At 34.6% G+C, this 23,428-nt stretch overlaps 1 protein-coding gene across 3 annotated transcripts in view; it reads right to left on the minus strand.

The window, feature by feature from the left end:
• DNM3 (dynamin 3) overlaps positions 1-23,428 on the minus strand; it is a 581,691-nt gene that overhangs the window by 43,766 nt on the left and 514,497 nt on the right. For all 3 annotated transcript variants that reach the window (XM_051998949.1, XM_051998948.1, XM_051998947.1), the window contains one exon: positions 7,570-7,734. In XM_051998949.1, coding sequence (XP_051854909.1) covers positions 7,570-7,734 — 165 coding nt within the window. The remainder of the gene's footprint in view (positions 1-7,569; positions 7,735-23,428) is intronic.

Here is a 23,428-nt window from a genome sequence, read left to right on the forward strand (position 1 = left end):
AGGCAAAAAACAATATTTTAACCAAGAAACTTTTCCTAGATATTTACAAAAAAGTACTGTAATATCATCTAGTTACTCTTACACGGTTACCTGTCCTGGAATTAGCATCAATTGAAAATATTTGTCCGAGCTATGTGTGACTATATTCTATATGTCTTATCAACAAAATTAAACCGATTCAGTTTCTAACTTCTAATGGTTTTTTTATTTTTAAAAAAGAATGCTGATTAGGATTGACTACCAAGATACTAAAAACTGAACCAATAATGAATAAGGACCAAGGATACCTGGATTTTGTGGAGTGGTATGGTCAAAATAGGGAGGCTACAAGAGGGATTACTGTCCTTAGGTAGTGATCACTTCCACTTAGATAGGGAAGACCTAATGGTAGGAAGACCTAATGGGTAAAATTTCATTTGCTCTTTCAAAAACAGAATGATCATGAACAACAGAATTTATATAGCACCTACTATATGCCATATAAACACTTTTACAAATACTCTGATTCTTTTTACAAATCTATGAAGTAGATGTGATTATTTCTATTTTATAATTAAAAAAATAAAGGCAAACAGAATTAAGTCACTTATCCAGAATCACACAGTTAGTAAGTCTCTGAGGCTGGATTTGAACTCACGTTTTCCCAACTCCAAGTCCAGCACTCTATCCACTGCACCACCTACCTGTTACAGAACCTGGTAAGATAATTTTTAAAATAAGGTTATGGAGTTTAAAGGATGGAAAAATGACTAAGAAAAGAGGGGAGGTAGATGAATGTTTAGTGAAAAATGAGAATTTACTAATTAGGCTAGAATTGGGGAGAGTAGTGGAAAATTAGAATGAGCTGTTAAGTGAAGGGCTTGAATGCTTTATTTGGACATTATCCTTTAAGGGGATATCAAAGATTTTCTGAGCAGTGGAGTGACATGATGAAAGTGATATTTTAAAAAAGATTAATTTGTTGATTGCATACAGAATATATCAAGAGTGAAGGAAGGAAGATCATTTAGGAGCCTATTGATATAGTCCAGGAATGAGGCAATAAAGACCTGGGCTAGGGTGATAGCTATGGAAATAGAAAGGAAAGGATAGATATGAGTAAAACTATAAAGGAGGTTTAAACAGAACTTAGTGACTGACTGAATGTGAGGGACAAGAATGAAGAAAGAGTGAAGAGTGACTTTAAGGTTGTTGAGCTTGGATGAGTAGGAAAATGATGATACCATTGAGAATAATAAGGAAGCCAGAAGGGGAAGCCAGTTTGAGGAGGAAATATGATGAGTTGGGTTGTAGGAATGCTCCATTTCCCCTCTACAAACACATTCACATGGGGATAAGTTTGCAGGTGTCCATAGGAACATATGTTCCCAGATCCCATACTGTGTTTTGGTACATAGTGAAATTCTAAAAAGCACAAATCAGACATTTTTCATGACTGTGGCCACCAGTCCTTCAAAAAAGTTGATATTTTACTAGAATCTCTTAAATACAATTTAAGAGAAAGAAAATCAAACCTTTGCAACTTTTCAAATTGTGTATGTGTGTAAACATGTAAACATAATATATATCCATGACCTTAATTAACATTTTAGTTCTTGAACTAATATTTTGGAAAATACTCTCTATTCTCATCTCGTTTGCCTTTTCCTCATTGCCCCAAATGAAACTCTAATCCTTCGAGCTAGGGCCTGGCAGGGCTAGGGAACCTCTTTTTCTAGGGTCCTGAGTACTTTAGCAAATTCTTGAAAATGTTTATATCTATAGCATGAACACCCAACTAAAAGGCACAGTTCTGTTATTTAATTTTATGTTGTAAGGTTCTCTCTCCCACTTTCCTGGAAGGTAGAATCAAAATTAAATTAAAGGTGTAAAGTAAAATAATTATACTTGAGTATAAGAATGGGACAATCAAGGAATCTGAGAAGTTTAAACAGGTTCAATAGATTTTTCTTTTCCACACCTAAGCCTTTTCTGTCAATGACTATAACTTGTTCCTTTCTAAAACATGTTTCGCTTGCTTTAACTGGACTAATGGTAAAAGTTCCACAAAAATAGAAAGATATTCTATGATTTTTCACATTATACAGTTACACAGGAGACCATTTCCTCAGGATTCGTTTGTTTCTAGAGTTTTAGAAAGGAGCACAGGAGGCTTTTCTGCTGAGATGATCATTTAATTGAATGGCTTTATTTTCTTTGTTGGTGGCATGGTTCGTGTTTTACTATTCTTAAGGTTCTTACTGGGATTCTCAGAATATTCTGAACTCTTTACCTAGTTCCCCCACAATGGTTCAGGTCTTTTTTACTTTTTCAGGTAAACCTTTGATCCCATTCCCTCCATTTTTTCCCAGCACACTGTCCCCATTATCATTCTCTCTCTTCCTCCCTATTTCCTCTTCCTCCCCCTTCTCTTTTTCCTCCTTTCTGCTTCTCTGTCTGTCTCTATCTCTATCTTTTTCTCTGTTTCTGTCTCTTTCATCTCCCCCTAGTTACTGATTCCACTGATTCCTTCCCTGCTGTTGACAAACATATCCAAGTCTCCTCCATCCTTAAAAAATTCTCATATGTTTTCTTCCCTTCTCTAAATTTGAAGAAGCCATCTCTGTATCTTCCATGCTCTCACCTCTCTTTAATCAGTTCTAAATTCTCTGGTTTCTGATCTCATAATTCAACTGAAACTGCTCTCCCTCAAATTATAAATGATCTCCTAATTGTCAAATCTAAAGACTTTTCTCTTTGCTCATCCTTATGACTCTTTCTACAGCATTTAATACTACTGACCATTTTCCTCCTGAATATCCTTTCTTCTCTAGCTGTCTTGGTGATTCCACTCCATTGGTTTTTCTCCTACCTTTTTTTTCTTAAACCATACTTTCATAGTCTTTTTTTTTTTTTTTTTTTTTTGCTATATCTTCATCCATGCTTCTTTCACTTATTATGGGTATTTCATTGACTCCTAGAAGTTCAATTATTGTCATGTAGATGATTCTCAAATCTATACAATTGGCCCTATTTTCTCTCCTGAGATCCAATTCCATACTCCCAAATATTACCAAATACATGTTCCCCACTTCAGAGCCTCCTTCTTTCTGTCAAGGCATACAAATTTGCAATCTTACTGTCTGTCTTGACTCCTAATTCTCATCCACTTCTTTTACATATATTCCCTTTTTTCCATTTACAAGCTGTCACCATAATTCAGATCTCCCTGTCTCAAGTCTCTTCTCATTCCAATATATCTTCTACTCAACTTCCAAAATGATTAAAAAATATGGATCTGATTATACTATCCTTCTAGTCATTAAACTTCAATGGCTTTCTATTACTCTAAGGATTAAATGTAATCTTTAATTTTTGGTATTTAAATCTGTTTAAAATCTGACCTTTTTCTATCTTTTTGGTCTCATTATTTTCCTCTAAGTCTATTGTCCAGCAACACTGGCTTGCTATCTGTTCCTTACTCATTATTACACATCTTCTTCCAGTCAATTACCTTTGCATTGCCAGGCCTTTATGTCTAGAATGTTCTCCTGCCTTCCTTCATCTTCACTTATAAAAATCTATGGTTTTCTTTTGAACTCAACTCAAGGATCACTTCTTAACAGGAGAACTTTTTCTGTTTTTTTAACTGAGAATGTCTTTTCCTTTAATTCTATCTCTTATAACCTCTATCTGTAGCACTATGGAAATATTTTAGCTTTCTCAGCAGACTGTAAGTTCCCTGCAGGTAGGAAAGTTTTTGCTTGTTTTTTTTTTTTTTCTCTAGCATTTAATACAGTGTCTGACACAACTTAAGCAATTAATCTCTTGTGGGCTGATTCATTGATTGGTTTCAAGATATTTGCTCAGAAATTTTATTTTAACAGAGCAACAGTAATACAAATTAACATAGTCCAAACACTTAGTTGTTATATATATGCTATTGTTGTTACATGTCTTGGAATTAGGCTTCCATGCAATGTTGCCATAAAACACCACAATCTTGGCTGGATGCTTTGCCTTTGTCAGTTTATTTAAAAGGGAATAGACTGAGAAATTATGCCTTTGTGACATGGCAGCATGGCTGTGTAGATGTTGAAGCTGAACTTTTCTTTTTGCCCTTAAATATTAATGTCCTGAACACAACTATCTGATGATTTGGTTGTTTCCAGTGTAGGATGACTTCTGATTATAAACATGCTATTTCTTTGGGTTGTTGTTACCTGGTATGTTTTAGTAATGCAACAGCTGCTGCATTTCAATGGACAAAAGCCTTAGAGTATGGTGGAGGAAAGGCATGCATTTTTGGACCTCAACCTTCTTAAACAATTCCATATGGAGACATAAGTGGTAGACTTTTTAATTTAACCTTTTCAAGGTGACTGCTCATCAAATTTTGAACTTTATGAAAGCTGGCTGAAACACTTCCTTTCTGTAACCTAGATAGTCCTTCCAGTGAAAGACTCAGTAGAACTGTACAAAATCAGGAATTATAAACTTTTTGGCTCTAAAGAAAACACTGGCTCTTTCACCTGAAGAATATATACATATGTTACTTTTTATAAAAGCAACTAAAATAAATGGAAAGAACATAGAATGAAGAGCTCAAAAACCAAAAGGGTAAAAATCCACAAACATCCCCCATTTGTCTGGTAGTCAGTGTGAAATATTGGAATGCACATTGAATCCAGCATCAGGAGACTTATGTGCGAGTCCTAATGAGAGTTTTTGTTAACATTATGATCATTTTCATATTCAAGAACTAATCTTAAAAATAAGTCTCACAGATATTAAATTAACTTTTACACAAACTTTTATACTATTTTACACAAATAGTCTTTATTAGTCAACAAATACATCTTATTTATTCCTTATTTAAAGGAATTTTTATATTATTATATTTCTATTTATATTATTATAATATTTATATTATATTTAGAGAGAATTCTACATATATATATATACACACACACATACACACACACACATATATATATATATAGAATGATGAATGATGAGCTGAATTTCTGCCAAGCTCATTCTGTCCCTGATAGATAGGAAGCAATGTCGTGTCTGGAAAGATTTAATACAGTACAGGACTGGTAGTGATAGTAATACCAGTAGCTTGAGATAAAATAGTGAAAGAGTGAAGGTATTTGATCGTGAAAAATGGTCAATAGTATCTTGTTGAGTGATTATCATTACTGTAATACAATAGGAATTTTAGAATGACATACTATTATAGAGAGAATTCTTCTCAAGTAAGAATTGAATTATTTTTGAGATTCTTTCCAATACAGACTGTATAATGCTATGACTCCATGTTAAAGGGATGGGATAATTGATTTTTAATAGAAGATATCTAAAGCTGTTGATACAAACCTCATGATTTAATGCTAATGTTATCCTTATTCCATAGGATGATGAATATTTGGCCAGAATAACTATCCAAGACCATAAGATTGTGAAGTGTATTGATGAAAAAAGTATCTACACCAAAAAAATCATAGAATCCAGAAGGACTGAGATATTCTCCTAGGGACTGGGTATCTGGGGATTTAGATGATGCTTCAAAAATCAAAATTTTGGGTAACAAAAAAAAACTTTGGGTAACTTTTGGGCTATGGAGAAATCCATGGCAAATGTAGTTTCAATGTGTCTTGTCCACGATTATAAGAAGTGCTTTAAAAATATCAAAGGAGGTAGACCAGTCATATAACTTGAAGAAGGGCTTGTAGACAGACACGGGATACTACAATGTACCAACAAAATGCTCAAAGACTAGGGGAAGACTTCTAGTAGATTAGACAGATTTTTGGGAGGGTGAAGAAGGGATGGATAAATTGTACTTTCAATGAGATTGTAATTTCTGAACGATGTGAAGAATTCCCATATCTCCCTGATCTAGGCTGGTATTGTTACCTTCATTTGAGGGGGAAAGGAACCTTCCTCAGAGATAAGAAATTAATGATGTGCCTCAGGTCACACAGCATGCCAGAGCTAGAATTGTGACTAAAAATCATTGCAGACAAATTTCCCATTTACTTCTTAACTGCCATCCATCTTAATATTTTTATTGCTACATTTCTATATACCTAAGGTTATAGTCTCTGATATATGAGAGCACTTAAAAACAACTGAAACTGAGACCAATGAGAAGGAGATTGATGATACAAATGCACAATGACTGGTGACTGAATATTCATTAATAAAATTGTGAAATAATTCACTATACAGATTGAAAAGACTCATTTTTGTAACAACTGCTCTTAAATAACTGATGTGTTGTAAAAAGAACCAACTCTTAGATTAGAGTTCTTCTTGGCTCTTTGTTTCCTGTCTCCAACAGAATACATTCTTAGTAGTTGTGTGATGATGGACAAGTCACAATCTCCCTAGAGCTCACCTTCCTCATTTATAAAATGAATGGGTTTGATTAGATGACTTTTGAGGTTCCTTCTAGGTCTAAATTTATGATTACATTTTGTGTGTAAGAACAATGTTGTAGATAGAAGACTAGCCTTAGAATGATGAAGACCTGGGTTTAAATCTGCTCATATGCCAGGGGGCAAATCACTTTATGAGTTTCCCAAGCACCTCTTCAAGACTTTTGAGCTGTAGTTCTATGATCAGTAAATCTCAGGTACTGACCAAAAAAGGTTATGTAAATTGTCAATAACACACAGCATTTTATATTTCTTTGATACGTTGATACCATTATTTCATTTAATAGATCATAGAAAATTAAATCAAATATTTAGAGCTCTATGAGATCTCAGAAGTCATCTGTAAAATGAGGCTGAGCCTTATTTTACAGATGAAGAAACTGAGACCCATAGCAGTTCAGTGATTTACCCAACGGCATAAATGGTCATTTCCTGAAATGTAACAGAGACAACATACTGCATAGGTTTCAAGAATCTATGATTTGTTTTGGGGGATGTGGGTTTTTTCTCTACAAAGATAGGTTATAACCTCTCTGTGACTAGGCAGATGGTCTTTGAGGATAGCTATGGCTGAAAGAGTATTCTCTGGTCAATGTGCTGAGGAGTCTCTGGGATGCTGGCCTTAGACAACAGTCATTTCACTTGTCACTGGTACATTCTCAAAGCTTTCCCATTTTGGTTTTGGTTTTGTTCAGTAATTTCAGTTGTTTCTGAGTCTTCATGTCCTCATTTGGGGTTTACTTGGCAAAGATACTGATTTCCTTTTCCTGCTTATTTTATAGCAAACCGGATGTTAAGTGATTTGCCCAAGGTGACAGTGAGTAAGTGTCTGAAGCCAGATTGTTAATAAGGAAGATGAGTCTTCCTGACTCCAAGACCTGGCACACAATCCACTGTGCCACCACACTGGCTTTTCCATTTTCTTAGGATTTGCCAAAAATTTGTATTCCATTGGAACATCATAAGAGAAAGTTACCTCTTTACCAGGATAAAGTTACCTCTTTACCAGGAAATTGAAATAAGCTTTTAGTAATGTTAGTATTCTCTTAAAAAGATGGAAAAAAAATCATGCAATATTAAATAAAACATAAATAATCAACAATGGATCAGACAGTAAAAGATGAAGTCATTTATGATCACTTACATTGTTGATCATAAGGTGCATTATTGTTTTGGGAATCAGGTCTCGAATACATTTGTTGATTATTGACATGTAGGAGTCTACAAGGTTGCGAATGGTTTCCACTTGTCTCTCTAATTGTGGGTCCATGGAAAAATTTTCTGCTTGACCACTCTCATCATTGTCAGCCTAAATAGAAATAAAAATAAAACTTGTTTTTAAAGCATATCCTTACTTCAAGTAGGAAAAAAAAAACACTCAACATCATCATGTCCAGTATATTTAGCATTTTTACTATGAGTGGCAATATGCTTTGTTTAATTTCACAGCTGGTCAGTTTGCCATTAGTGGGCCCTTGTATGGTCATAAACAAGGTAGTATAGTGCTAAGAGTGCTGGATCTGAAGTCTTAGAAGCTGGATTGTTCATCTAAATTTCGATAAAAGAATTTAGAATTTTAGATTAGAAAAGAAAGATCATTTAGTATACTCTTCTAATTTTTTCAGGTTAAAAACAAACAAAAACCAGAACAATCTATGGTCCAGATAAATAAAGTGATTTCCTCAAAGCCATTTGAGTAATAAGCAACAAAACCAAAATTCAAAGTCAGCTTTTTAAACTTTAGATTCAAAATTCCTGCCTTGTTTTCCTCATGGCACATTTTTAATCCATTGCCAAATCTTGTTTCTTTCTTAAACATTTAATTATTTTTTTCAATGAACAAACATTTATTTTATTTCTCTCTCACTCTTTTTTTTTCCCTAGGGAAAAGGGAGAAAAAAACTATAACACATATGCATAATCAAGCAAAGCAAATTTCCAAATTGTTCATTTCTAAAAATGTGTGTCCTATTCTACATCCTCTTTCTTTCAAGAGCTAAGTAGTAGTCTTCACTATAAGTCATCTTAAATTATTTTGGGTCATAGTTAAGACTTTCAAAGTTGCTTGTTATTATAATTTTGTTATTGTATAAATTGTTCTCTTGGTTCTGTCTACTTCACTACATTACTCACACAAGCCTTCCCATATTTCTTTGAAATAATCTCTTCTGTTATTTCATATGGCAGAATAATATTCCAAAACATTCATATAAAATAATTTGGTCAGCCATTCCTCAGTTGACAGGTACCTCCTCAGTTTCAAGTTCTTTGCTTCAACAAAGAGAGCTGCTATAAATATTTTTGGACATTTAAGGCCCTTTCCTCATTTTTGATCTTTATGGAGTACAATCCTAGAAATGGTATTGCTACATCAAAGGGAATGCAGTTTCTTTTGGGGCATAGTTCCAAATTGTTTCAGCAGTACATAAATGTTCCTGTTCCCTTATAGTGTCTCCAACAATGGTCACTTTTCCCATTTTATCATTTTAGCTAATCTGTTAGGTATGAAATAGAACCCTGGGGTTGTTTTAATTTTTATTAGTGACCAAATATTGTTTGTAACTTCATAATTTATCTCCTATACAAATCCTTCTCTCCATTCAGTGTCCTTATCCAGTTAAGTCTTCATTATGTATAATCTAGACTATGGCAGTAGTCTTTTAATTGGTTATCCAGATGCAGGGCTCTTCCTTTCCAATCCATTCTCCACTCAGCTGCCAAAGTGATTTTCCTAAAAGTAGTAGAAGTCTGACAATGTGATCCACCTTTACTCAATAAATGCCATTGGCTCTCTGTTATCTACAGAAACAAATACAGCTCGCGCTTGACAGTTAAAAATCTTCACCTTTCCAATTTCCCTATACTTGACTATTCACTCTATGATCCAGCTGCATGTGGTTGCTTACTGATCCTTGGATACAACATTTTATTTTTCATCTCTGTCTCTGTGTTGTTGTACTGACTTTGCACAATTTCTGAAATACATTCCCTTCTATCGAATGTTTTTTAGACTCTCTGGCTTCCTTAAAGTCTCAGCTGGAACACTACTTTTTGAAGGCAAACTTTCCTTTCCCTACTTCGATACTAGTGCCTTCCCCATTGAAATATTTTTCAATCTTCATTGTATATATCTTATATATACCTACTTATATTTATGTGTTATCTCTCTCATTTCAATGTGAGCTTCCAAAGAGCAGACTCTTTCTTAGTATCCTTATGACTCAGCAAATGGCTTGTTGACTGAATAACTTTACAGCTCCTTTTCATTCTCCTTTGCTATTTTACCATCCAAATTATACCTTCTAACTGTGGGTACCAAGACTTTGTTCTTCTCTTCTCTTTTCTTCGCCATCTATGCTATCTCTTTTGGTGGCTGAATGAGTTCTCATAATTTGAATATATCACTATAAAGATGACTCACAGATCTATATATATATAGCCCCACTTTTTCCCTGAGTGTCAGCTAGCACTAAATGGCTACTAGACTTTTTAAACTTTGTGTCCTAGAGATTTCTAACTCAGCCTGTCAAAACCAGGACTTATTATTTCCCCAAACTCATCATTTCTAATCTTCCCTCGTCTATTAAAAGCACCACCATTCCTCCCATCCCCCAGATTCCTAGCTTCAATGTTATTCCCTGCTCTTCATTTTCTCTCACCCACCCTAATAGAATTCCTTTCTTTTTTCAACATGTGGCTCAAGTATCAACTTTTGCATGAAACCTTCCCAGACCCCTCCAAAATTACTTTGTATTGAACAATTATTCCCTTTATATTTCTTCTGTATATACTTATATATGTACTTGCATTTATATTAGGACATAAACTTCTTGCCATTAGAGGGTGTTTCATTTATTGTATTTATATTTCTGGTGTCCTGCACAGTGCCTGGAACATAGTGTTTAGTAAATGCTTGATTAACTGATTGCCATGACGCCACAGTAGCTTCTCTTCTAGAGGGAGCTCTGAACTTTTAGAGAGATACTAGAACTAACCCATCCCAGGGACTTTCTAGATTAAAAATGAGATTGTGCTAGAATTCTTAGATATTTTCTAGATTAAATTATGCTTCTTGGACTAATCCTGGCTCAAGTCTGATTCCCCAGGAGTGACCCAGTTGAACAACAAGAGGCACAGTATGTAATTGACCCCACCATTTGCTTTCTATCATTTATTATTACTGGGTTCTGCCATCATTACTAAACACTAGTATCATTGCAAACATGTTACAAATTCACCTGCCAACTCATTCGTTGAATACGACAAAATAAATAAATTATCTGTGCAAAAAAGAGTAGAGAAGCATCTGTTTTCTATATCATGAAACCTGAGTTCATTAATTTTGATTTATATGTAACAGACTGTATTAGTATGTCATCTTTGTCATTTAGTGTTAACCCATTGGCTTAACATTGAAATCAGAACAAAGAGTCAAACAAAATGTAAATCCAGTTGAATTTCTTAAGCCCCAGAATATCAGTATGTTACTGTAATAGTCTGGCTTATTTTAAATAATTTTAATAAAAAATTTTAAAGAAAATTAAGAAAAGAAATATTTTCTTTATAAAAATAAAGAAAATAATAACTTACTATCTTCTATGTTGATACAATATATAGATTTTTGGAACTGTACACCCTGATCTATTAGGATTTTAATCCACTAGTAAATATTAATTGAATCTCTATTATTTGCAAGGCACTATGCTAAGTATATTGTTTAATTGTATTTGTAAAGGACAATTCTCAAGTCGTTATTATAAATCATTTATCCTGTAGGTCAGAGAACCACAGTGTGGGAAACAGCACAGGGACTATCAGAGGATAGCAGAAGACTCAATTTATGTTTTAGTAGTATTTTGAATGATCATGCTTACATTGATTTGTTGATTATCATATGGCTACCTGGAATTCTGCTAGAAAAAACTTTTCTGGTCATCGGTAAAAAAGATTAAACCAAGTCTCCTAGGAGATTCCTTGCTTAAGCAGCAGTCTCATCTTTGTTTTTATTATTTGTGGGGAGAGGGAAGAATGAAGGAGAAGTAAAAATTAGATCAGAATTAAGAACTGAGAATAGGATATGGGTGCAAGAAGATGCAAAGACAGCACAGAGGAGAAAGGTCAGTAGGAAACATCAGTAGTGTTTGCATCAAAATTGGCTAAGTTTCCAAAACTGCTCTCTGAGTTTCATTGTGTAGAAATAATTTAAAAACCCAATATTTATCAAGAATATAACCATTTATGGGAATAAAGAGTAAAAGCATTTGCCTTCCAATATTTTGGAACTTGAATTATGATGTGCAGTTATGGGTCACTTAAAAATTCAACTTATAAAACCATTATTTAAAACAAAGTAAGGACTGATTAGATATATGATAAAAGTATATTGTGTTTATATCCAAAACATGGGATTTCCCTACTTTGAATGTTTATTGAATGGTTGCTTGACAAAGATTAGAAGAAAGAGAAACCTCACATTGAAGTGCTAAGAGCCACTATCAATGACAATCTATGAAGTGAAAATAATATATTTGTGAAAATATGTTTTTCAATTAGAAAATATAGCTAATTGATAAATATTTGATTTACACATCATTTTCAACATAATTTTATGGAAAACAGGATTTTGTAGAATAGCAAATAACTATATTTTTTAAATTTAAAATATTTACAATTTGGGAAATTTGAATTATAAATGTAATTGACAGAACTAAATCAATTTCTTCTTTTAATTTGTTAAGCAAACAGTGATCTAGTACCTAGTATGAAAAAGACAATATAAAAGTCACTCTGCACTGAAAAACTGACAAAGCTGTCTAATGGAAATAAAACTGTCCTTTTTAAGTTCCAATATATGACTTCTCTGGCTCATACACTCTAATCATTTTTCACTCTTATTTTTCATTTTCAGTGTTTGCCAGAAAGAGTGTAATGGAGCCAAGAGAGCAAAGCAGAGGAATGGAAGTTACAAAATCTCTCAGGGTGAAACACAGAGTGCTAGGTGAACTGCTCTGTTCATGGCTGGTATTTTCTTATGGGAATCTTGATTTTCCCAGTTTTATAACATCAGTTTCATTTAGCTTTGTTTTTAGTTCTTTGAAAGTACAAATGTTTCTGGGCTTTGGGGTAATTTGTACTAATGGCTAGTTCAGAAATTCAGTTCAACTGATTAATTTTATAAGGGAATAACACTTTAGACCATTGTAGAACAGACAGAGAACACAGTTTTAATACTTTAAAGTGCTACCTAAAAGCTCAGAGGGGATATTTACCAAAGTAATGGGTGAAACTCAACTTGAAGTTCTGTTTTAGATTCTGTAACACTAGTAGACACAGTCACATGCAGAGTTTAATCATCCTTTTAATGTCCTGCACATGGTGGAGAGTCACAGAATTCAGAGGGAACATTGGATTTTTTTTTTCTTCTTCTTCTGGTTTTAGGAAGAAGCAAGCAATAATTTCTCCTTTCTAAAATGCCTAAGATGAATGGAAAAAATTGTACATCTATGGAATTTTTCTTTTAACTAAGTAATTGCAGACAGCACATGCTCCTTTTTTCTACCCTCCTCCACCTCTCCCCCCACATCTAACCAAATTCGTTATCGCTTTCTTTTACTTGTGTGTATACTGTATATAACTGTGTATTTTTTCCTTTGTTTAAATTACAGGATTGCAATAAGATTCTTTGCTGGCTAAGCAGAGAAGTGACACATGTTTATCATTATCCTCATCAAGGGAATGTAAAATAAAAATAGTAATTTGTCTCTGATCTTTGAGGCAAAGAAGAACAGTCTGCAAACATTTAACCTTTTGTGTGCAGGTTCATTGGCAATGTTTACAAAATGTGGATAATATTGCAGGAACCAATCTCCTTTTGAAAAATACAATAGATATGGTCTCTGAATTGCTGACTTTTTCTCAATAGTTTTCAATGCCTTTACCAACAATTTGCAACAACAAAAATCCCATAATTGCAATTATAAAGTTGCTTAAATTCATTTTGCATTTTTCCCCCTTTGTAGTCATAAGATCTTAAGATCTTACATCTCAAGGGAATTTAACTGTTTGGATGTCTTTGAAATAGTTTGCTTTGTAAATTCTTAATAGACATGCATTATCTTTAAGGGCTTCCTATTTTAACGATGGGACATGCGGAATAGCCAAGAATTCTCATAATCACTTGAAATTTCACTTATGTTAGATGGACTTTGGAAAAAACCTGATTATATTTTGTAGTTACCTGACTTATACACATGTTTTTCTCTTTGCTAGATTGTAAGTTCCTTGAGGGCAAAAAAAAAAGTTTCGTTTTGTTTTTTGCCTTCAGCATTTGGCCTTTAGAAAATGATTATTTACTGAATGAATGGTTGACTGGATATATAATTCGCATTCTTTTTTCCATGATCCTTTTCGATTTCAATTGAAAATACAAACTAGGCAGTAAAAATATTCAATTTAAGAGGATTATGGTGCTTTAACTATTGGATAAAAGCAGATGAGACTAACAGGAAACATCTCGTGACTCATTGAAACAATCAGCTGTACCTTAGGTCTCTACATAAAAAAAACAAATAGTTTAGTATTTGGCTAAGTCAAGAGGAAGACTAGTCTAGGGGTGTAGATCTCCAGTTTAGAGAATTCCAGTTCAAAAGTTGCAGCCAACTTCCTGAGAGGGAATCACTAACCACCAGACGAGTCATCTGGAAGCAGAGAAATACACACTGAAGACAGTGAAGACAAACAAAAACACTGATGGATGGATCCACACAGATAGCCATGTGAAGAAAGCAGCAGCTTCAGAGAATGAGAACCCCTTGGCAAGGAGAGATGTTAGCTTGCAGCTAGCTCCATACTGTTCTCAGAACTCAGCAGATAGCTTCACCTAAGGCTTGTTTTGCACTATAGTTTTAAACGACATCAGAGAGGGGATGCCATGACATGCAAATGAATTGGATTTAAGTGAGGAAGGGCTGTGCAAGATTCCCTGCCTCACTTTCCCCTCCAGAGCCATCTGAGTCAGTGACCAGACACTTATCAGGATGATTGGAGATTCCCTGGATGCAAGGGGAGAGTTTGGGCTTTTTAAGCTAAAGTCTTTAAGAGGTCTCAGTTTGACTAAGGACACACCCATTCAATGATTAAGGCTAGATAAGAAATGAGGCAAAGACTCTCCCTCTTTCATCTAGTCAAAAGAAAAAAAAATTCCAAATAAATAAATAAAGCTGGAAGAAGATCCTCAGGATTTTCGGCCAGAGCAGGAATGACTGCTATCTTCATTTAATCAGAGTCTATCAGGACTCTTTGGAAAACTTCTTCCTTCCTTTGTTCCTTCTTTTCTCCTTCCTTCCTTCCTTTTGTTCCCTCCTTCTGTCCACATAGGGTATGTATCATACCCTTACCTATAGATGCTCTTAAAAGTTGTTTTTTGGTTTTTTTTTTCCCTCTTGGATCTCTGAACCCTCTCAAGATATCTTTGGATTTACTAGCTAGACTTCTTTTTTAAGGACCATGCCTTAAACCAAAACCACTCTGACTCTCAATGATAGGCCACTGCAGGTCCCAGGCCAAGTCCACTTGGTCACCTTAGGGGAGTTGCATTACTCTACAAATGGATCAAAGGACTTCCAGTAACAAGAATTGTGAGTTATCCCTTAATCACATGTGGCCTCTACTATATACTTTACATACCTTTGCACTTTGAGGTTATGTCTTTACAACATCCCCGGACCTTGTGTGTATTATTGTACTTTGGATCTTGGATGATTTGGGGTATTTCATTACAACTTACAAGTGTTTTCCTTACTATCCTATCTTAGTAAATGTCTTTTTTTTCTCCTAAAAGCTGATTGAAATTTGGCTAACTGATATTATTTGGAAATATACAATGGTGGGGGCTGATGAGCTCCTTGACAACAAGTATTATATTTTACCATTTTATCTCTTCAGCATTTATCACAAGGTCTGGCATAGAGTAGGCACTTAATCAATGCTAATTGACTAAGAATATAGTTTTCAGGGTTAATCCTGAGAGTAGTAGTTAGCCAACCTTTGAGGACCCACCCGCTATTATGATGAGCTAGTAAGGTTAGAGCTCCTGGATGGAGAATTACACTCAGAACAACTACAAGTGCTATTTGGTGCAATAAATACTATTCTCAATTTATAGGTTGAGAAACTTAGACCCAGACAGTTCCAATGAATTGCCCATGGCTAAAGAGCTAGGTTAGTTATAGAACTGGGACTTGAAGCCAGATTTTCTGACTAAAATTCCAAGACTTTTTCAACAATACTCTGCTATACCTCTAAGTAAAGGGTGTGACTGTAACTGTTCAAAAGAAAAACATTATAAAAATGGAAAATAATAATCCTGGAAGTATTTTAACAGTAATGCAGTCAAAATAGCTCACCACATATAGGTCTTAAGTTTTAATTTTTTTCCCCCACACAGAACCATATGGCCTGAACACAAAGCTCTTTACTATCCTATTTGTTGTGCTGGGGATATTTTCCAGCTCTTGAAGGTTTTTCTACAATGTGACATCCAAAAATGAACAAAATACTGACATATGGGATTTGACTGAGGCAGAGTACAGTGGGATTATCACCGCCTTATTCCTAGAAACTCTTTTAATGCAGCTGAAGAGCACATTAGGTTTCTTGGAGGTCATAGTAAATTATTAATGTAAAGTCCTCAGAAATTTTTTTAGACAAACAACTGTCTAAACATTCCTTCCCTGTACCTGTGAAGGTGATTTTTTTAAACTCGTTATTACCCATAACATTAATTGATTGAGTCCAGTAATCTAGTTTATCATGATCTTATTTAGCCTAATTTTTATCACTGAATTAATTAGTTATAGGACAGCCAGGTGGCATTGTAGATAGGGTGTCAGCACTGGAATCAGGAGGACCTGAGTTCAAATTTGACCTCAGGTATTTATTAGCTGTGTGACCATAGGAAAATCATTTCACCCTATTTGTTTCAGTTTATTTATCTGTAAAATGAGAAGTGTGGGAAGTGGCAAACCACCCAAAACCCCAACTGGGAATCACATACTATTTGATGTGATTGCAGTGACTCTACAACAGGACTTAGCTATCCCTTTTAGCTTTGTGTCACCGTAAATGTGATAATCTTGCCATCTACATGTAATTTTTAAAATGTGTAATAAAACAAAGCCAAACATATTGTTGGAACATTCCACAGAAGCTGCCTTTCAAGTTGAGCCTAAATCATAAATAGCTACTCTTTGACTCTAACCATTGTACAATTCAAGAGTCAAGCTGATTCAGTCACCTAGCCCACCATCTTCCATATTTTCCACAAGAATAGGAAGAAAGAATTTGTCAAGTATTTTGCTAAAATCTAGGTAAACACTATTTACAGCATTATCCTACTCTACCAATTTAGTAACCCCATTAAAGAAGGAAATAAGTTTAGTCAAGCATGACTTGTTCTCAATGAACTGGCTGACATGTTGGCTATTGGTGATCACTGCTTTTTTTTTTTTTTTTTTTTAAAGATGTGTATTACAAAGCCCTTTAATAACATTTTAGACTGGCTCAAGGCCAGGAGATTTGTCACTGATTCCATTTGCACTTAAGGCAGGAATTTGGAATAAAGGATTTGAGGTGGGCTGTGATGCCTTATAGCAGTTTGAGTTCTTCCACTTAAAACTTTTTGTTTTGAACTTCTGCAGGAGGGGCAGGCAAATGACAACGTCTTACACTAGAAAACACTTTGCCTTTTGCTGCGATTCAGCTACTTGCAATTATGAATTCACTGTAATTAAAAGGAACTTTTTAACCCTACATCAAATACAGTTTCAGACTAGGTCTTTGGATCTACTAACAGTAAGAAATGAAATCCAGAAAGTATTTAAATACCTGTGGGCTCTAATTAGCTGCCTGGTTAATATGTGATATAAAAAAGTTTGGTCTCTAGGAACTGACAGACCTTTCCCTCCCTCTCTCGCTCCCTTCCCTCTTCCTTTCTCTCTTTCTCCTTCCCCCCTCTCTCTCCTTATTTTCCTCCTTCCCTCTTTCTAAGTCTCTCCCTCCCCCCTTCTCCCTTCCTCTCTCTCTCTTCCTCCTTCTCTTAATCTCTCTCTCTCTCTCGCTGTTTCTCTCTGTCCCCTTTTCTGCTTCTTTTTCTCCTGTCTCTTTTCCCCTTCCCCCTTTTTCTTCCTTTCTTCCCCCCCTTCTTCCCTCTCTCCTTCCCTGCTTCTCTCTCTCTCTTCCCTGTCTCTTCTTCTCTTTCCTTCCCTTCTCTTTCCCTGCCTCCCTCCCTCCCTCCCACTCTCCTTTTGTAGAAAGAAAACAGCTGTGCTTTTTTCTTAGTCTGAAAACTGGGTATAAGTGAGGGCCTATGTTTCTATGACAGCTGAAGTTCAGTCTATCAGTGAAAACAAGAAATAGAAGAGTCCCATCTATCTTCTTATAAGGAGAAAAGAAGAAATATGTCAGTTGAAAAGTAAGACTCAAGCCGAGTAGATGACAGCAACAAGCACAGTGTAGAAACAAGATGTTCATTGAGAGTGTGAGAATCCTGAAGTATATTGCAGGACATTTGCAAGTCATCACCAAATGGAGAGTAGACTTTGCAGACTAGAATGATGATTTTCCCAGAAGACACCAGTAGCCCTGTTGTATGGGATTTCTTCTCCATGTGTATATGATTGTCACACCTGCTTTTTATGTGTTGAAGGTTTTTCTACAATGTGACATCCAAAAATGATTAAGGCCCCATGCATGTATGTTGGTAACATTCTTCCCCATGTATGTCTGCTCCATCCTGGAATGTTGTGTTTACTTATGTGAGGTCCAGATTTGTGTGTGCTGCTTTGCTCTCCTATTTCATTAAATGCTTTTGCTTTAAACTGAAGGTATCCTTTAGGTGACTAGTAAAAATAAACATATCAATGGGAGTTTGTGAACTATGACTTTATGTGGAGGTGAAAGTATAAAGTACCTAGAACTAGGTTAACTTTTGGGAGAAGGGCACAACTTGATGGGGTGCCCCAGATATTATAACAGGTTCTAGAATATTTCTAGAGATTAAAGTAAAATTAATTGGTTTTATTTTATTTTTTAAATTCTCATCTATTCCCTTTTTTTGAAAACTAGAGCATTTTTCCTTCTTCATTTTCCTGTCCTCTCTCACTCCAATAAGTTCTTTCAGTATCCAAAATGTAGTGCATTTGTGTGAGATGACTTGAATTTATCGAGGAAATCTAGGCTTTATCTTACTATTTTCATAATTATTGTAGCCATCAATTCTGTCTTAGGCACATTTGTTTCATCTTTTCCTGCCTAAAGATAATTTTCCTTGGCAGAGAAAACTAGCAAAATAAAAATTAAGCAACTCTATCTTCCCTTTGGATCAGTTTTCATCAAGCCCTCTCCCTGCTCAACAGAAGCACCATTCCTTAACATTGCTCTTTTCTCTAATACAGGTAGTTAAGCATTCTTCAAATCCTTGTGTTTTTGTCCTTAACTTGAGTCTTCAGCCTCAGCTCATTATGACAGTTTTATCATTCTTGATGGTCTTCTTACAGAATCAAGCCATACTTCTGTATTCACCTAATGCTACTTAGTCTTGCCTTTATCTTTTGTTCATTTTTTAAAAAGATGTCTAGTGAATGTCCTGTGCATCTACATCACAATGTTTAAACAACTCCCCTTGCTCTTCCTTCTGGGGACTTGGTTCTGCATCTTCAAAATTTTATCCTTGAGAAATATCTTCTTTCTCTTTCGGGGTGAATTTCACAGCAAAATTTTCAAGTAAACAAGTACATAATAAGCAATTTTCCAGCACTATTTTTGTGCCAGATATTATCTTAAATGCTGGAAATAATATAAGCAGAAAGAAAGAAGTTGGTTTTCTTTCTCTGATCTCAAAGATCTCATGTTTTAATGGGACAAGACAATACATAAAAGGGAATTCAAAAGAGGAAGGAGAGAAGAAATGAAGGTATCCAGAGAGAAGGAATTAGGAAAATATAGGAGAGTGAAGATTAAAACCTGTAGAGGAATGGGGGACCCTAACCATTCAACCCTTTGAAATATAGGCTGCCAAAATCTGAGGTGCAAATCACACTGTGCTAAGTTCTTTTCTCTCCTCCATTATAAGCTCTAAGATGAAGTAGTTTTTGTTATTTTCAATGTAGAAATAATATATTTGCCTCCCTCCTATCTCTCTCCAATTTGAGCTCTAAATTGTAGCCCAAGTGTTGCTCTTTAGACATAGATCTATGTCACTGCCATGATTAAGATTGTTTAGATTTGAGAACTTTGCAGCTGCACCCAAACCTAAAATTCTCAGCCTCGTTGGATATTATTCCCGCATCTCACGCTATAATTCCACCAAACTGTGCTCTCTGTTTCTTACACATGGTACTCTCCACCCTGGCTCTTCTCTAGACCTAGGATGGTTTCTCTGCTCAAAGAGAAATGGTATAGAATCCCTCTCTTCCTTCACAACACAACACCTTCTCAAGCAACACCTTCTACATGAAACCCTTCCTGATTCCAATTTTTAACACCCTCTTTTTTACTATGTATTTCCCTACTTATTTCATTTGTATTTATTATCTATTTATTCTGTATACATTTATATATGCAAAAGTATATGTATTATTTTTATTTATTTACCTCAAAATAAAGTTGGCTCCTTGAGAAGAGGGAATTATTTTGTTCTTTTTATTTGTATTACTAGCAGGTAAGTACAGTGCCTGACATATATCATCTTACAAACATTTGACTGACTCAATAAGAGTAAGGGAGAAAAGGAACTGGACATGGTAAGCAATGAATCCTGTCATAAATGTTCAAAAAACATTTAAGAATACATGATACAAGATGGGAAACAAATCCTTTCTCCAAGAAGTTTACCTGATTCTTGGAGATATAGTGTGTACAAAGATAATAAATATAAGGTAATTTGGGAAGAGACTACATAAATATAATTTAAAACAATCACAAGATTTCACTGAGTGGAGGAAAATGTTGCCTTAAAGGCTTTTTTTCCCCAGCAAAGGATATCCAGAAGAAAAACATTAAGAAAATGGGAGAATTTATTAAGAAACTGGACAGTTTATGCTGATGCTATTCTCTTGGATTCATGATTGGAAGTTAATCTTGTGATGATGGAATTTGCTACTACATTTGGCTATATTATAAACAATCATCACATTGAGAACTTGTTATAGATTTGAAATCCTACAAAGTGAAAGTGATCAGTTATTCATTACCAGGAATGCAGGGTGGGGTGCTAGTGTTCCAGTAGAGCTATTGGGTAACCTGGAAAAAAAAAGTCTTGGAGTCTCAGAATTTCCTCTTCTATCTAGACTGCTTTCTTATCAATGACACATATAGTAAAGTGATATTTACAGAGGGTATTAGCTTAAAAAATAGACCAATGTGAGAAGCTAGAGAAGCTTATCATAATCTAAATAAAACTTTAGTTTTTAGACTCACTAAGATGAATCGTGGGGAAAGTTGATTAATGAATGTTAGAAGTTCCTATCCCCATTTTATAGCATTTCTTCCAAATGGTTATTCTTTTGGGCCCTTTTGAAATCATGCAACATGATAGAAATTTATTATTTTTTTTAATCAATCAAATTTCTTTTTTTTTTTTTAAATAATGTTGATACACTTTTGTCTTTTTAAGTATTTGCCTGTTCTCATAAACAGAAAAGCTAAGAGATCCCCATTTCCATACTGTTTAACTGCTTTTTATTATGTTTGTAAAAAAATTTTTAAAATTCTGAAAGTAAGTTAAATACAATTGTCTTACTAACATATATGTATATAATATTTAAAATTGTAATATGCTGACATGATAATTCAATGAGCAAGTAGTATGGAAAGCATCTTGTCTTTATCAAAGTAACTTTAGTACTCAAAGGAGTCTTAAAATTTTATATATTTTTAAACTTCTCCCCAATTCCTTGCTTATATGCTATAGCCTTTAAAATGGGTGGAAATTCAACATTTCTTTTCTGCTCTATTACCTTCTGATGCTTGCTTGTTCTTACTTGATCAACATAACTCCAAGGGATGTGACATTTCAGTGATTTGCATGCTCTTTCCTATGAGGCCTATCATAATCCACTCAACTTTACCTATTATTTGTTACTCTCCCATCTGGCCCACTGTCCTGGGGGCTTTCTTTGCTTTCTCCAGCCATCTCAACTGTGAAGTGAGTCTGTCACATGATCATTTGCCCACTCTTTGCATGAGCAACTCACCTTCTTTTTTATTTATACATTTCCCCAATGACATGATTTTTACCTCACTACTTCTTCAAAATTCCATATATCAGTTGCAGCCTGTAAACACTCACCGTATACCTTGCCATTACTTTCTATGTGATACTCATTTTTAATTCTTCAGAAACTGCAGTATTCCATGACTCATAGCCATAAACAATATAGTAAAATATTGGTATTTAAAAGATGGTCCTTTGTTTCTGGAAGAAGTTCAAGGTTATTAAAACAGCTTTTAAATTTCTAAAACAAATCTAACCCCACTTTCCTACCGCTGTTTAGTTTTAGACCCAACTTTTCCATGTACAATTTGTCCTAGATTTTATAGGTCAACATCTGTCTATTTGCCTGTCAGTCTGTCTGTCTATCTATCTGATTAGGATAGGGAATTAGACCTGTAAATTCATTAGTATGAGAAAACTCCTATCAATGCAGATATGTATCCTTTCATTAACTTATAGTCTTATAAACTTCTCTAGATCACTGAGATTGACTTAACCTCCTTTAATCCTTCTCTCAACCCTATCCCATTCTCTTTCATTGTCTCTCTCTGTATATATGTATATGCACACACACATATACATATATATGTATATATAGTTACATAAAAGACACATATATGGCATTTCTAGGTGGGATGAAATTGGGATTTACATGTATTTAATATATATCAATATATATTCTTTATCCACTTGGTTTATACTATGTGGATGATAGGCCAAACTGTCAAAATTAAAATATATTAATACAAATTTTGAACTTAGATTGAATTAGATTCAAATTAATGATATTTTATTAAGCTAGGAACATTAAGAATTATCACTTTGCTAACCAGAATAATTTCCCCATTGCCCAGGTTTGGTCATATCACTTCTTTACTTATTTTCAGTGATTCATAGTTGCCTAGGGGATAAAATATAAATTCTTTAGCCTAACATTCAAGGAACTGTACAATTTGTCTTTCTTTCAAGTTATATTTAATTCTACTTCCCATCACTAATCAAATGACTACTAATTTATTCCCCTCCCCTACTTGTACAAATACCTGAAAGCTGTCCCTACGCCTGGAACAAATTCCTCTTTTCTTTCCACTTTTTGATATCCATTTTCTTCCTTTAAGACCCAGATGGGATAACACCTTCAATCAATCAACAAGCATTTATTAAGTACCTATTATATTCTAAGCACTGCTAAGTATCTAAGAAACAAATGAATCAATCCTTAGTCTTAAAAAATTTATGCTAATAGAGGCGATAACAGATACATACATACAAAGAATAAAAAATATATAAAAAATAGTTAAAATACCAGTAATTTGGAAGGTAGCGCTCTAGAAGTTAGGGAGGTGAAAGACCAGGAAAAAGAATTTGTATAGAGGGGAGTGGTTGAATGAAGTCTTGCAGAAAGAGAGGGATTCTCTGGAGAAAAGAAGAGAAGAAGGTACGTTCTAGATAGGGGATATATGGCCAGCAGAAAGGCACAAAGATTGGAGATGAAGTAACACATGTGAAAAAATAAGGAGTGCAAAGGGTGCAAAAAGTAAGGGGTGTCTCAGTATAAAATATGGGAGGGAGAATAATGTCCAATGAGGTTTGAAATATAAGTTGAAACCAAGTTGTAAAGGTCTTTAAAACCATGGAAAGTCATGAGGTTAATGAGAGAGGAGAGAGATAAGAGAAGAAGGCTTAGCAGAGGGACTTAGGAAACACCCACAATTAGGGGGCATGATTTGGA

Source organism: Antechinus flavipes, chromosome 4, assembly GCF_016432865.1.
Source record: "Antechinus flavipes isolate AdamAnt ecotype Samford, QLD, Australia chromosome 4, AdamAnt_v2, whole genome shotgun sequence".
NCBI classification, from domain to species: domain Eukaryota; kingdom Metazoa; phylum Chordata; class Mammalia; order Dasyuromorphia; family Dasyuridae; genus Antechinus; species Antechinus flavipes.